This window comes from Mustela nivalis (assembly GCF_964662115.1).
Source record: "Mustela nivalis genome assembly, chromosome: 8".
Classification (NCBI taxonomy): domain Eukaryota; kingdom Metazoa; phylum Chordata; class Mammalia; order Carnivora; family Mustelidae; genus Mustela; species Mustela nivalis.
In genome coordinates this window covers 22,484,954-22,500,572 of record NC_139027.1, presented here as the reverse complement: position 1 = coordinate 22,500,572, position 15,619 = coordinate 22,484,954, and the positions used below count along the sequence as shown (strand labels likewise).

The window sequence follows — 15,619 nt, the reverse complement described above, 5'->3', positions numbered from 1 at the left end:
CTCAGGCGATACTGCCCCAGTGCTCCTCACGGTCACTGCCAAGTCGCTGGGCCTGAAACCGGCTGTCCTCTGTGACCTGAGACTTCCCCAAATCACCACCACCGCAGCCTTGCACACTCCATCCGCATGGCACCTCTCCTCCAAAACAAACCTCCTCCCCGTCCCCACTGCAGAGACAAGGCAGAACCTACTACCGAAACCACACGGTGCTGGGAAGAAACGGGGTCCTACCGATCCTCTAGTGCATCCTACCGTCTGGGTTTCCTAACACACTATCACACACAACGTCTCATTTCCTTCCATTAATGACCCTGTAAGAAAGAAGACCTAATTTCATGGGTAAGAAAATTGAGGTCCAAAGATTTGTCCCAAGCCACATTTGCCAACACGTGACAGAATTCTAGTTAGAAAACATAATGGAAAAAAAGTATTATTTGTCACAAATGTACACATATGATGATAAGGTTAACAAAAAATACGTAATACCTGCTGGGAAAAGCACAAACCTTTACTGAGAAACACAAAAATATCCGAGCTTTGCTCCTGGATAGAAACATATTTGTGTCAATTCTCCCTGAATTCACCCCCCAGAGGGATAGTTTGCAACCTCACAAATCACTCTAAGTTTCTCATTAAAATGATGCTGTGTATCATTTCCTGAGCACCTACTATGTGCCAGGAACTCTCCATCCATTATCTTCTCCAACCTTACCCAAGCCACTGCCATGATATTATCTCCTTTCAAGTGGAAGATGAATTTGAGAATCAAAAAAATGAAGCTATTTGCCTCTGATCAGAGAGATGGCGAAGAGGACAGACGGGGCTCCCATACAAGGCGGTAACAAGCACAAAGAGGCCAGGCGCTTACAGCCACAGATGGGTGTTAGTAATTAAGACAAAACTGGAAACTAACACCGCAAAGATTTACATTGACAACATGTTAAGTTCTAAAGTTATTGCAACTAAAACAATGCGGCTCTGGCACAAGAATGTACTTCTGTGTGACACAGAAAAGATACCTTAGAGAAATACGCATACTTTTTTTTTTTCTCATGTGATTGAAAAAGGAAACTTCAAATCAGTAGGGACAGGAGTGAACATTCAACTAGGAGTACTGTAAAAATCATCTAGGGGAAAAGAAGATGATTCTTACCAGTCACTGTATGTTAAAATAATTTCTAAGTAAATTCAACAGCTAAACGCATACCTTAGAAAACAGAAAAGAACCAGAAGGAAATAGACTGGATATCTACCTGAACACACAAGCACACACACACACACACACAGGTGGGAAGGGAGGGAAACCAGATATATGTATGAAAAGTCTGGCATCTACTGTTAGTTAAATTATGATTTTTTTTCACTAATTACCACCATAAAAATGTTTCCATATCACAAGACAGTCTTTTAAAATACTGCAAAAGCCACACCAAGGAAAATTGTTAAAGATTACAGGATTTAATAAGGGAAAAAGCTTTCAGAGGGTATGGAGAGTATGATTTGTCCAATTTGGTTTAAAATTCAGATACATGCTTTAGGGAAAAAAAATGGGAGAGTATATACCAAAATGGAAGTGATAATTTCATTTAGGTGATAAAAATTACAGATGATCTTTATCTGCACTTAGGTTTTTTAATAATTTTTCAATTTTGTACAATCAGCTTTCATAATCAAAAAAAGTTTTCAGAGAAATAAGTCATACATGAATTCAAGGTCTAAACCAAAAATTCATGGTTTGGGTGAGGAGTTAACATTAAATAAGAATGATCTGATTCCAGTTACGTCTAATAGCTCTAAAAGCTCAGGGAAGAGAGAAACTTGGAATTACAGTACATTTAGGAGCTACTTACTAAAAAACATTAACTGACCACGCATGAAACGGCTGGGGCGAGGTTCTAGATTTGTGTGTAATACTCAGTAAACCGTCATCAGTGCCGTGGTACCGACCGCGCGCGGTGCGGGAGCACAGACAGGAGGCCCTCCAGCCTCCCCTAAGGGCCAGGGAAGAGCCTTCCTTGAGGAAGTAACACATCAGCCTCGCTGGTGAGTGCGAAGCCAGGGGACGCAGACAGGAGCGTGCACGCAGGTGGCCCTCACGTGCTGCGCCAGCGAATGTGGATTTCGTCGTGTTTGAGAATCGAGAAGCTGCAAGGCACAATGAATGCAAATGCATGGTGTGATCTCACGGAATACACAGCGAACCGGATTGGGAGTTCTGCCTCAAGACATTCGAATTTGAGCTGATCATGTGAACCGTGTCAACAGGCTGGATGGACTCCACAGCCGGGACGCGCAGTGACCCCATGGGCAGGAGTGGAGAGAAGCTGGTGAGGACGGGGCTGCGTGTGGCAACGGGACCCAGACGCAGGCCGGATGCCAGGTGGGAGAGGACGGACTCCTCAGGACAGCCACGGCGCTGTGGTGCCCCGTTCAGATTCCAAGCCCCCTCTCTCTCTACCCCTACCCTTGGCATTAGATACACATAGAATTCTGAAGACAGGCGACCTGCGTCAAGCCGCCTGCCATCATGTTGTCCTCTGAATGAAATGGGTTCATCACGGTCATCTCGACACATGACGTGGAAAACCAGATCCTGTCCCCATTTCCTCACGTCCTCTCTCATGTGGGGCAGGCAGGTCCTTTGCACGAACCTTTCCAGTTTCCTCCCCCAGCATTTCCATACCGCTACATTTTCCATGTTTCTTCTGGAAGTATCACTTATTTCCATAAGAGCAAACAAGAAGATGGTAGTGTGTGGGGAATCTCAATGTACTTATTTTTCAACTCAGTCTTCATAATGCATCAGGTTTCCAGCCTAGTCACAGTACAGTACCCGATCCTCTCTGTGCCCCTGGCAGATGGCCAGCTGTCACTCTCATGTCTGCACTAGCCCAAGGTCACAGACAGCTCTCCTGATACCTGCCAATGCCCTCTTGTTCCTTAGAACGGCAGCCACCAAACATTTCAGTCTCATACTCTATAAACAGAAATCAATTATTTTTAAAATTGATTTTATACACTCAATAATCAGGTACTAGTTTTTTTCTTTTTTTTCTTTTTTTAAAACAGGTACCAGAGTCTTAATCTATACAAGTACCAGTAAAGCTACATTTCTTTGATTTTTATAGAAAATAAAGAGAAGGTCCTCACATTTTCCTCAGGTCAGCAGATGATCCCTACCTGTTGCATAATCTCCATGGTTCAGATTTCTCGTCCTTCCCTTGGTTCCCTGGACCTCGTGCTCCCCCACCCCCAGCATCGCTCAAGACCGCTGACACTGGCCCCCACCCCGGGTCCCTCATATGCCCATGGTCTCTTCTTGGTATTTATTCCATTCTGCCTAAGAAGTCTTGGATATCTTCAAGAAACTGGAACAGAGAGTCACTGCCCTGAACATGCTCAGCTACTCAAGCGAGGAGACCAATTTTAACACTCTCGAAACTGGTGAAAGTTTGGAGGAAAGAAAAAAAAATGAAAACAATACCCCTAGCCAACACAGCTAAACAGTACCTAGCAGCGTCTTAGGACGAACAGGGATGGCAAGTGAAATTTCAGATCCTTGTGACACCTCGAGTGACTTCTTACCAGATGATAAAAACTGCCTTCCTGCTGCTCAGCTGACAGCCCGGTTCCCGCGCCTGGGCTCCACCTGCTAGTGGCTTCCAGAGCGCCACACGTAAGCAAGGATGTGGCCTTCCTCCTCAGCTAGTCCTGTTTTCCTTTCCCACCCACCCCTCCACAGCCCTCGGCATTAGCCCTTAGATTAACTAGAAAAAATTTAAATTAAAAAAATAAAAATACATTTTAAAAAAAGAACTCCTTTATCCAATCAATCTAGAAGAGCCTCGTGTTTCTCTAAAAATAAAAATTTTCAAAATTGTCAGAAAAATATCAGGGGGAGTAAAGTGGGTCTGAGGGAAATTTATAAAAGAAAAAGAAAAGAAAAGATTCTATAAAGAAACAACAACCAAAAAGGCATTTTGAGCAGTATATTCTACAAAAGGAAGTGGGAATATTATTTAAAAGAATACTAACATAACTTTATGCAAACAGACCTGACATTTCTTCCATGTGTTGCTGAAAATATTAAATCAAATCTCCCACTAATGAAGTAAACAGTTTAAAATCAATCCACCCTATTCAATAATAACACGAAAGGTAAATCCCTCCACCTCTTATTAATGGTACTAAATCTCTCTGAAAATATATGCAGCATACTACTGTTAGTCACCAGTGACATTTTTAATTGAGTTTTTGCGGGGGAAGGAGGGAAGACTCAGCTCAATGCACTCATCACACCTTTTCTCCAAAGTGCTAAAATTCTACCGAGCAGCTCAAAAGGTACAAATCTACTTTCTTCCTTCACAGAATCCTGTCATATTAATCTTGAAAAGTGTTTTTCTACATCTTATTAATACTCACTTGGCAAAAGCATTTCTTCTGTTAATCTCTTTTTGGGAAGAAGCAGAAGTCGTACTGAAACTTCTCCTAAAACCTAAATGCCAAAGTTAAGGTGAAAAGAGGAAAAATAAATCATAAATTTGCAGTCCTCATTAAAAGTTATCGTCTATCATTTCTCTATAGGTGTTCTATTTTATCAAGTGTTTCTCTGGAAAAAGAAAGCAAAGAAAGTAAGTACATACAAAATATAATAGAAGTTTGGATTTTTTGACAAATTTTTATCTTTCTCATCAAACAATGTATATGTATAAATAAGTTAAGATCATGACATTCCATTTGGAGGTTATTATAAAATTTCTTGAAAACCAAATAAAACTAAATTAGAGACTGATAAAGTTGAATCTTTTTATTCTCAAATATTATAATCTTGATAAATCCTATGAAAGAGAGAATAAAAATGGCTTAAAAACGCTATTACTAAATATGCCATTTATAAAATATTGAACATTAATTTCAGAGTTTATGATTCTTGGCATTCGCAAATGACAGAGTCATTTAAAAGAAATAAAAAGATTTCATGAAAGGTACATTTTTAAAAAGATGTTTCTAAAAAAGAGTAAGATTTCCAGTTCTGGAAAGTTATGGGAGAGCAGATGTGCTGAATCAATCTCCTGACTGAAGTGAGTATAATTTTAAACAACTATTATATATATATATATATTTGAGCGGGTACAAGGCACAATTTCAAAGACACCACCAACCAAAAAGACAACCCATGAGAAGTAACCAAGCACCAGAGCAATCTATCAACTTGTATCACAGGATTGCCATTAAATTCTAGAGAACTCTGGCTGCACAGGAGGTGGGAAAGGAATAAAATCTGGGGCCTAACAAAAGGGGGACTCTAGCACAAGACTCCTTTTTAAAATGAGGATCCCAACCAGCTCACCCGCAATGTAAGTTAAGTGAGAAACAGAATGAAACACCATTCCAACAAAACAAAATAAAGTGGCTGTGTCAAACTTAATGCTTAGAAGGTGGCAAGATTTTTCTCCCTTCAAAATTTGCGATCATAAGTCAAATTCATTTTATCTATGAAATTTTAAAAAAATTGCAGGGAATATAAATTAAAGTAGTCCCAGGTTGGCAGTACCTCTAGGAGTAACTGGCAGAAGTAAACACAATCTTCTCTGGAGGCATCAACTCAGGCCTCAAAGAATTCCTGTACATTAAATTCTGAGTAGAATAAGCATCTCACAATAATAAATTACAAAATCCACAAGGAAAGAAGGTACTGTGAGTTAGGCTCACAAAAACAGATGGGCAGAATCATAAGTTAGGCTCACAAAGACTTCAGGTATGGAATTACTTAATGTAAAAGATAACAATATTTAAGATGTTTAAAAGATAAAAGGAAAACTTAGAAATATGAGGGAAATAACAAGTGATAATAAGTAACTACAAAACATATTTGTAAAAAGGAAAAAAGAAATGAAAATTTTCTAACTAAAAATTTGGTGGCTGGGTTAAACAGCAGAATAAACATCATTGAAGAAAGAATCAGGAAACATGAAGATAGAGCTGAAGATGTCTAGAATACAATCCAAAAAGACCAAGGTGAAAAATACAAGAGAGGCAAGGGAAAGTGAGGAAGTCTAGGACACTAGTATCTGAAGGAGATAATAAAGAAATTAATAAAGGAGAAATATTTTAAGTATACAGACAAGAGTTTTACAGAATTAATCAAAGATATTAATTCCCAGATCCAGGAAGACCCATGATAACAAACAGGAAAAACAAACAACATCTAGACAACATCATAGTGAAACTATACAACACTAAGGAAATAGAGAAGACCTTTAACGGCTGTCAAAAAGAAAGATAAATCACCTACAAAAGTATAGGTTAGGCAGACTCATAGCAGATGTCTCAAAAAAGTGATGCAATACAGAAAATAATAAAATTATATTGTTAATGTACAGGGAGAAAACATCTTTCCAACTCAAATTTTCACCGTTAGTTTTACCCAGTAAAACTATCATTAGAAAAGAGAAAAACTGAGAGACAGACCCTTTCTAAAATAAATTTTTAAAAATATACATGTGGTAGGGGCACATGGGTGGTTCATTTGGTTAAGCTTCTGTCTTTGGCTCAGATCATGATTCCAGGGTCCTGAGATCAAGCCCCACATCAGGTTCCCTACTCAGTGGGGAATCTGCTTCTGCTTCTCCTTCTCCCTCTCCCTCTGTGCTCACTTGCTTTCCTCTCTCTCTCAAATAAATACATAAATCTTTAAAATATATATACACACAAATACATCCACACACCCACACACACGTATACAAATGTGGTAGGAACAGAATGATCTCTGAAGTTGTGAAGATTAATTCTGAAGATTAAGGACTAAAGACACTGGTAAAAATGTGAGCAAATTAAATATTTGTTATTAATTATATAAAAACTGTTATAATAATGCAAAACTTGTGGGGGAAATTAAATAGAAGTTGAATAATCTAGCTTCTAAGGATTTTCTATCACATGGGAAAGAGTACACATGATGATTAGCTTTAGAATTTGCTAAGTATGTATGTCAAAGTACCTACAATAAATATTAAGAAGTATGTTCATACCATATAACTTTCATTCAAGTAGAGAAGAATGGAGTAAGAACAAGAAGGGGTAGGAATAAAACTAGAATAAAAGTAAGCCACAAGTATAAAAAAAATTGTAAAAATAGCAAATAAATAGCATAAATAAATCCAAAGACATGGGTTCTTACAATAAACATAAATAGGTGAAACTCTGGGGTTAAAGGCAAACATTGTCAAATTATATTTTCTTAAAGAAGTGAAATCCAATCATATTCTATTTAGAAAATATTTCAAAAACACAAGGATATAGAAAAGTTACAAGACAACTGATAGAAAAAGATATGTTAAGCAAATACTTCACCAAAAGAAAGCTGATAGAAGGTAAAAAGAATTATTTAAAAAGCAATACCATTTACATTAGCATCAAAAAATGAAATATATTGGTATAAATCTAGTAAGACGTGTAAAATCTGTATGAGAAAAACTATAAAACTCTGATGAAAGAAATCAAGTAAGATAAATCAGTATTCCATGTTCACGGATAGGAAGACTCAAAATTGTGAAGACATTAGTTCTTCCCCCATTTGATCTATACAATCAAGGCAATCCCAATCAAAATCCCAAAAAATTATTTTATAGAAACCAACTATTTGGGAAGTTTGTATGAAGAGGCAAAAAGCCCAGAAAAACTAGCATAACACTGAGGAAGATCAAGAAGAAACTTGAAGAATCACTATAAAGCTATAGCAGTTAAGACAAAATGGTATTAATGAAAGATAACAAGAGCAATGGAACAGAACCGAAAGCCCAGAAATAGATCCACACAATGTAGTCAGCTGATCTCTGACAAAAGAGCAGACGCACTTCAAGGGAGAAAGATAGACTTTAACAAATAGCCCTAAAATATGCAAAAAAAAAAAAAAATCCAAACACAAACTTTACACCTTTCACAAAAATTAACTCCTTGAACAAGTGATCTACATGGAAAATACAAAACTGTAAACTACTAAAAAGATAACACAGGAGAAACACAGGATGACCTTGAGTTCAATAATGACATTTCAGATACAGCACCAAAAGCACAATTCATGGAAGAAAAAAAAAAAAGATACCCTGGAGTTTGCTAAAATTAAAGACTTCTGCTCTGCAATAGACCGTTAAGGCAATGCAAAGACAAGCTACAGACTAGAGAAAATATTTCCAAAACACATTCTGATAAAGGTCTAGGATTCAAAATATACAACAACAACAACAAAAACCTGCTTAAAACTCAATAATAAGAAAAAAATTTTTAAAGAATTAAAACTTGATAATGAGAAAACAATGAACACACAATTTTTTAAATGAGCAAAAGACCAGGAAGAATAATTCACCAAAGAAAACGGACAGATGGAAAATATGTGCAAAGATCTTCAACTTCTATTATGAACTGAATTGTGCCCCCATTCATGTGTTAAAGTCCTAATCCCCAGTACCTCAGAATTCGACTGTATTTGGAGACAAGGCCTTTAAAGTGGCAATTATGTTATAATCAGATGAAATAGGTCAGCCCTAATCCAAGATGACTGGTGTCCTTCAAAGAAGAGATTAAAACACAGACACATAGGCAGAAAAAGACTTTGTTAAGACATGAGAGAAAGACCCCCATCTACAAGGCAAAACAAGAGCCTTAGAAGAAACCAACCCTGCCAACACGTTAATCTTGGACTTCTAGCGTCCAGAATTTTGAGAGAGTAATTCCTTTGCTTAAGCCACATGATCTCTGGTACTTTGTTATGCCAGCCCTAGCAAACTAATATGACATCATACATCATCAGGGAATTTCAAATGGAAACAACAGTTAGATGGTACTACACAGTACATTAGAATGTGTATTAGAATGGTCAAAACCCACAAGCCATAAAATTAACCTCAACAAAGTATTTAAGGGCTAGTTATATAAATCACTCTTACACAGACGGTTATCCTATGGGAAAAAAATGAAATCAGACCCTCACTATACACAAAATCAATTCCAGGTGAACTGATAAATATGAAAAGCAAAAATACAAAACAAAACTTTTAGAAAGCAATATAGGAAAATATCTGTGTGAGGTCTGTTTTAGGAAAAGATTTCCTAAGATAAAACATGAAGAACATAATGGTTTGCTATTTTTTTTTTAAGATTTTATTTATTTGTCAGAGAGAAAGAGAGGCAGGCAGAGGGAGAAGCAGGCTCCCCACTGAGCAAGGAACCTGATGCAAGACTCAATCCCAGGACCCTGGGATCATGGCCTGAACAGAAGGCAGATGCTTAACCCACTGAGCCACCCAGGCCTCCCAGTGGTTGGCTATTTTGACTACTTAAAACTTTTAAATATCTGCTTATCAAAAGACACCAAACAGGTGGTGGGGGCGGGAGAACGCAAAAGATAAGTCAAAAACCAGGCAAGCAAGATATTCACAACACACAAGACTGGCAAAGTATTAGTGTCCAAAATGTATATAGAAACCTACAAATTAACAAGAAAAGCCAACCAAAAGAAAACTGGGCAAGAGACTTGAACAGGTATGTCATAAAAGAGAAAATGCATATGGCCCATCAACATGAAAAAAATGAGGCTCCACCTCATTTATAATCTGAAAAATGCAAATTAAAACCAAAAGGTAGAATTTAAATCCATTAGATGGGCAAAGACTTCTAAACAGGACTAAGGTTGGTGAGATAAGGAGCTGCAGAGGCTCTCATTCACTGCTCACGGGCAGGTGCTCTGCGAACAGTCTGCCATTACGCAGGGAGGCTGAAGATCTGGGTGGCCCCTGCCTCGTGCAATCCTAGAGAAACCTTGGCAAATGTGTGCAATAATCTAGTTCTTAACAGTAAAAAAACAAATGTGTCACAAATATCCATCAAGTATAGAATGAATAGTATCTTTTAATAGAACACTAACAAAATAACCAACAATTAAATTTATATACATTTTATAATATATATTATTTATTAATATATCTATATAAGCATGATAAAGATATTTTTAAAAATCAAGGGAATAATTAACACAAAACTCAACACTCATAATCTGAGGACAAGGTATATGAGAAGGGAAGCAGATGAGACTAGGGGATACTCCTGGCTTCTACTGTTCAGGTCACCTTCAGCAACAGGGCAGGTAACAGATGTCTGCTTTATCATTACATAAACTATATAAAGGCATTTACTCTTTTGTATACACATGTATTTCACAATAAAACATTTGTTGATAAATAAAAGCAAACAAATAATTATTTGGAACATAAAACTGTATAAACCTACCAGGATAAGAATGATTCTGTTTATTCGAAGAAATTTCTGAAAGAGTATCCAGGGAATCCGTTACCCTGTGAATAAAGCAAACCTAATTAGCAAACCTCACTGGAAGAAGTAGCAAGTGTTCAGTTTTAAGACTGGCTCTCAACTGAGGCTTTCACACCAATGTTATTTCTTATTTCACCTATTCAACAAACATTTATTGAGCATCTATTAGGAGCCAGGAATGAACTTGAAGCTGGCAGAGAAGACAGGCAATAACAAAACAGAAGAGAGCCTTGTTATCCAACAACGAGTAATGAGGAAAAAGTCAACTTAAAGTAAATCCATTTAAAATGGGGACTTGACATTATTTCTTTGGAACTTTATCTTCACAGATAAAACTAAAAAAACCTGAAAATAAATTTGTTTTATGTTGACTTTAACAAATGTTTGATCAGAATTATAAAAACATCACAGTCTTAAATTGAAAAAAAAAAAAAAAAGATACTGACTCGGGCCATCTATGCATGTAATTTTCTGATAAAACTGCATGGGTAAGTACAAGCCAACATCCTTTACTTTCTATCTGACTCTTGGCACAACCATAAAGGTAACTTTGCTGACAGGTATGTCTGTATTTTTTAATATTCAAATCATTCTTCATTGTTGAAAGGCCAATCTTCCCAGTCTTATTCCCGTTCGGTTGTTTACTGACCTGACCCACAAAGCCTTTATGCTGTCACCCGCTTCCTGCAGGACACTTGGTCACTAGCCAGGAATCCTGCAACCCTCGCGCTATCTGCAATGCCACCTTGCACTTCGTGTGCGTTGTTCTCACATGATTTATGCCCACGGCAATCAGCAAGAGACTGATGAACGCAGAGACTAGGACTTGATGAAGAGGACAGATAATTAGGTGGTGATGGGTAGTTGAGAAGAACTTAATTCTAAAAGTGATCAGTTCATTAATAATAAGTACACAATTGTGAGAATAAGAATAAGAAAATTAATACCGTGCTGATGAAGACCACCTAGGCAAAAAATAGGTAAGTAGGTAGAGAGATAAGATCAGATCTAGTCAAGCAAGTTTTCTTGGAATTTCTGCAAAGAAATATTGGATGATTTACATATTATTAGGGAAAAAAAAAAAAGCTATGAATTCAGTGAAAGCTGGGTGATAGTAGAAAGCTATCCAAGCAGAGGAAATAATCTGTGCACAGATTCTCAGAGGCACATTTTTTTTTTTCTTAATGGAAAGGAGGGAAAAAAAGACAACCACAGTCTGGAGGAGTGGGACTGGGATTGGTCACTACTTGATTAAGACTGTCCTCAAGCAGTCCCCAGTTTAAAATTCTTTCTTCTTGAAGATCAGTGGTGTCTTTGAAGAGCTCTAAAGCTGGTTTTAAATTAGAAATTCCTCAAAATCAGGGACCTTGTCTGTTTTATTTGCTTATAGAATGCCTAGCACAGCACAAAGTGCTAAAAGACACTTAATAGTATTTGATGATGATGAATGAGACAATCAGAAGATGACAGGAAGACAGCTGGATCGAGACAGCAGTTCATTTAGAGAGAGAGCCCTGTATCTTCTAAGAAGAGGGGGATGCTTTTAAATGAATCACCTTAAAGAAGACCAAATAGAAGGCGAGGAAAAAAGAAAAAAGTAAAACCATGTGTTCCTTAAACAAAGCAAGAAAAAGAAAGTGAAACCATGAGAAAGAAAGTGGCTTCCTAATATTAGTGGGCGGAAAGCTGTTACAGCTAAAGCAACACTGCACTAGATTTAGTCAGTATTTACTGTGTTTAAAATATGCACACTATGTCCTCTGGGTGATCAAACATAAAATGAAGAACCCCAGTTCTCACAACTAAGAGACAAATGAAACTTGTAAGAGACTATAGCAATGTGTTAATGAAGATTTGTCCAAAGCAACAAGAGAACCCAGAAGACAGGGACTCAGCATAGATTTTACCATAAATCACTCACTGAGAAGACATCGGTCCTAAAGAAAGTCAGCAATCCTCTTTTAATCATGACAGGGTACTGGTTAAGAACATACACTCAACTACCTGGGTTCAAATCCTCACTTGGGAGCTGTGCACCCCTGCACAACTCAACTTCCCCCTGCCCTACTTTCCCCACCTGTGAAACAGGTCCTGACCCAGAGGGAGCTTCCAAGGGAACAGTACTGCGGCGCTCGTAGCTGTGTGACCACACACAAGTGCGGTGCATTGGCTACTACCTTTTTCCTTATTTATAAAATGCCTACCACAAAACAGCAAACTGTCTAAAAGCAAGGGCTTGGGAAACACACAAAATAACAAATCTGGGCTGAGTCCAGCACCATCATTGAGTAGTGTAAGACAGACCAAAATACGCCACTCCAGAACATGCCACCCTGGCATAAGGATTATTTTGAGCTAAAGACACTTGAGAACCAACAAATACAGGGAGAGGCTTTCTCTGAACTCTCCTTATCTGCCTAAAACAGGTGCTCCCCACAAAGAGCTCTTTTGTCCTATATCTCCTCCCCAGCAGTTGCATCAAGCAGGGAAGACGGACTCTTGTCATAGACCCAGACAGACACTGTCACTGACTATCTTATCTCCCATTGGGTTATCTTTCCTAAAAACCACAGGCCCTTCCACAAGTGGCCTTTTTCTCTCTCCACTTCTCCTAGTAAGACGGTCTATAAAAACTCCAATCTCTCCTCTTATATGGGTACTCACATCATTCTGTGATGCCTAGGTGCATGCGAATTCATATGTAATAAATTTGTCTGCCTTTTCTCCTGTGCATCTATCTGTTGTCAATTTAGTTCATAGACAGCACTCCCAAACCCCCTCAGCAACTACTGACCCTAAGAGGGTAGAGGAAAATTTTTTGCTCCCCTATACTAACTATATGGCTTCAGCTAAGTCACTCGATCTCTTGAAATTTTTCTTCACTGGCGAAATGGAACCATCAGAACACTTTACAACTCACTGGGTTTGAGGAGGATTAACAAAATATGCATCTAAAGTAGACTGTACAGAGCCGACCTTTTACTAAATGCTCAATAAATGTTTGTCATCATTATTGTTCTTTTCTTTTTTAAAGATTTATTTTATTTATTTGAGAGTGAGAGAGAGCATGAGAGAGGAGAAGTCAGAGGGAGAGGAAGACTCCCTGCTGAGCTGGGAGCCCGTTGAGGGACTCAATCCTGGGACTCCAGGATCATGACCTGAGCCAAAGACAGTTGCTCAACCAACTGAGCCCCTAGGCGCCCCTCATTATTGTTCTTTACCGGCTTACCTGACCCAATACTTAGGAGGATCAAATGAAACAACACTGAACTGAAGACACTTCATACACTGCAAAGCATTACCTATGTTCAATACTATACTGTCATAAATAATGAGGGGGAAAAGTACATCAAAGGAGGAAATTAATATAATAAAAATCACATGAAATTAAGAAAAACAAAGTGAGGTGGAAGATAGGTATAAAAACTCTGAAATCTGCCCGGAGGCAGGCCCTAGCCCAGCTAGAAGGGAACTAGACGGGGCTCCAGGATGTGACGGCAGACCCATTCTCATGAATGTGACTCCTCCATGTATGTTCCTTCCCATGGGAAGATTAGCGTCCTGTTTCCCCTCCACCGAAGAACACACCAAGCCAACTTCTTCAGCACATAAGTCATTTCATGAAATGGTACCTGGAATTTCATGGGGACTTTTTTCCGCTCAACTTGTTTTTTTAAAGCCAGGACGAGCTGGTACCGAAGTGTAGCATCTTAAGGAGCAACACCGAGGAGGTACATTATATATAAACCCTTAAAGCTTCACTTCCCCCAAAGATCTACTGCCTATCTATTTTTGAAAACTAAAGAAATCAGAGGAAAAAGCCATTTTGGTTCCATTAGGGTTGGAGGAGAATGAATGGGGTGCCTGCTGGCAGGAAATTTAATGTAGTTAGGATGTGACTGAAGCAATCAGAGAGCATTTTTACTTTTGTTTGCATGACAGATTAAGCTCGCTGCTCTCACTGTTCTTAGCAGCAAACGCCACTTCTAATAGCCTACACATACTCATAGGGTTTGCAAATGAGGAATAAAGGAGGGTTTTAAAATTGCAAATCCTCAGCAAAGCGAATTTAGCTTTCCATGAGCCTTCTCTCTGAAGAAGGTGGTTGGTTAACCCCTTGAACGAAGACACGAGCTGTAGTCAGTGCATGTCTTTAATGTAAAATGAGGAAGTCTTAACTATAAACCATTGCAAATTACAAAAAGGTCTTGTGGAAAAACATAAATTTCATTTTTCTCACCTTTGTACCCTGGATGGGGGAGCAAATATTCCGTATCTTGGAGAACAACTAAAGTACTGCACACCTCCAACTGAACCATCATTCTTGCCATGGGGTTTCTCAAGCTCTATACCGTACCAATATCCTAGAACAAGAATATTGGATTTTAAAAGCCTCTGCATTTTACCCAAAATGGTTATGCTATTATACAAACCTAACGCCCGAATGGCTTAACATTTTCACAAAATGACCAAAATGATGGAAGAGCATCATGATCTTTGAGCTTTCAAATGATAAAATTTGAGAATTGGAAAAAATGAACAGGAAAAACATTTTACAAGCACAATTACAGAGTTGTACATTAAAGGAGAGGGATAAAATACACAAATTTGGCATAGATTAGCTATTATGCAAGTAGTGTTATGACCACAGTATATCTACAAGTCATAATGAACCAAAAAAAAAAAAAAAAAAACCTGCCCTTGACTCAATGATACAGCTTGTTTCAGTGAGAGCAGTACAACACAACGCCGAGCTGTATGAATCATAATGTTCTTGTGCAATCTCTTCCTTTCATTCTCCCAACCTCCCAGCATCACAAACAGTTCTTGGATAATTGAGGGAGGACAAAAGTAATTTGGAAAATATGATTAGACTTCATGGTGACTCTTGTTTTTCTCTTTTTGTTTCCCCACCCAGGATGAAGAGAAAAATCATAATACTTAACCGTAGAGAAAAGATTTAGATTAGCTAGTAGGAGGAATTTTCTAAAAGGTTTAAGTATGCAAAAGGGCCCTCTCTGAGGAAACTTTGGCTCCTTTTCTAGAGGGCAAAACTACAGCAGTGAGGCTGCTTTCAGTGTGGTGAGAATTAGGTAAACAAACACATACTCCTACTCTGAATATATACATAGTTACTCTTGGAAGAAGGATCCTCAAATGGAGGGGACCTCAAGACCGGTTAAAAGTCTCTACTGATCTGTTCATTTTTACTTAAAAGTAGAATACAGTAGTAATTGGATCTGGTCTCTTACAATCAGTATCAAATAAAAAATAAGAATATTTTGAGAAACTT

At 38.1% G+C, this 15,619-nt stretch overlaps 1 protein-coding gene across 4 annotated transcripts in view; it reads right to left on the bottom strand.

Annotated features, from left to right (window-relative positions):
• CLIP4 (CAP-Gly domain containing linker protein family member 4) overlaps window positions 1-15,619 on the bottom strand; it is a 91,769-nt gene that overhangs the window by 12,925 nt on the left and 63,225 nt on the right. For all 4 annotated transcript variants that reach the window (XM_082745081.1, XM_082745083.1, XM_082745082.1 and 1 more), the window contains exons 13-15: window positions 14,567-14,690; window positions 10,285-10,349; window positions 4,423-4,495 (exon numbers count right to left, since the gene is read on the bottom strand). In XM_082745081.1, coding sequence (XP_082601207.1) covers window positions 4,423-4,495; window positions 10,285-10,349; window positions 14,567-14,690 — 262 coding nt within the window. The remainder of the gene's footprint in view (window positions 1-4,422; window positions 4,496-10,284; window positions 10,350-14,566; window positions 14,691-15,619) is intronic.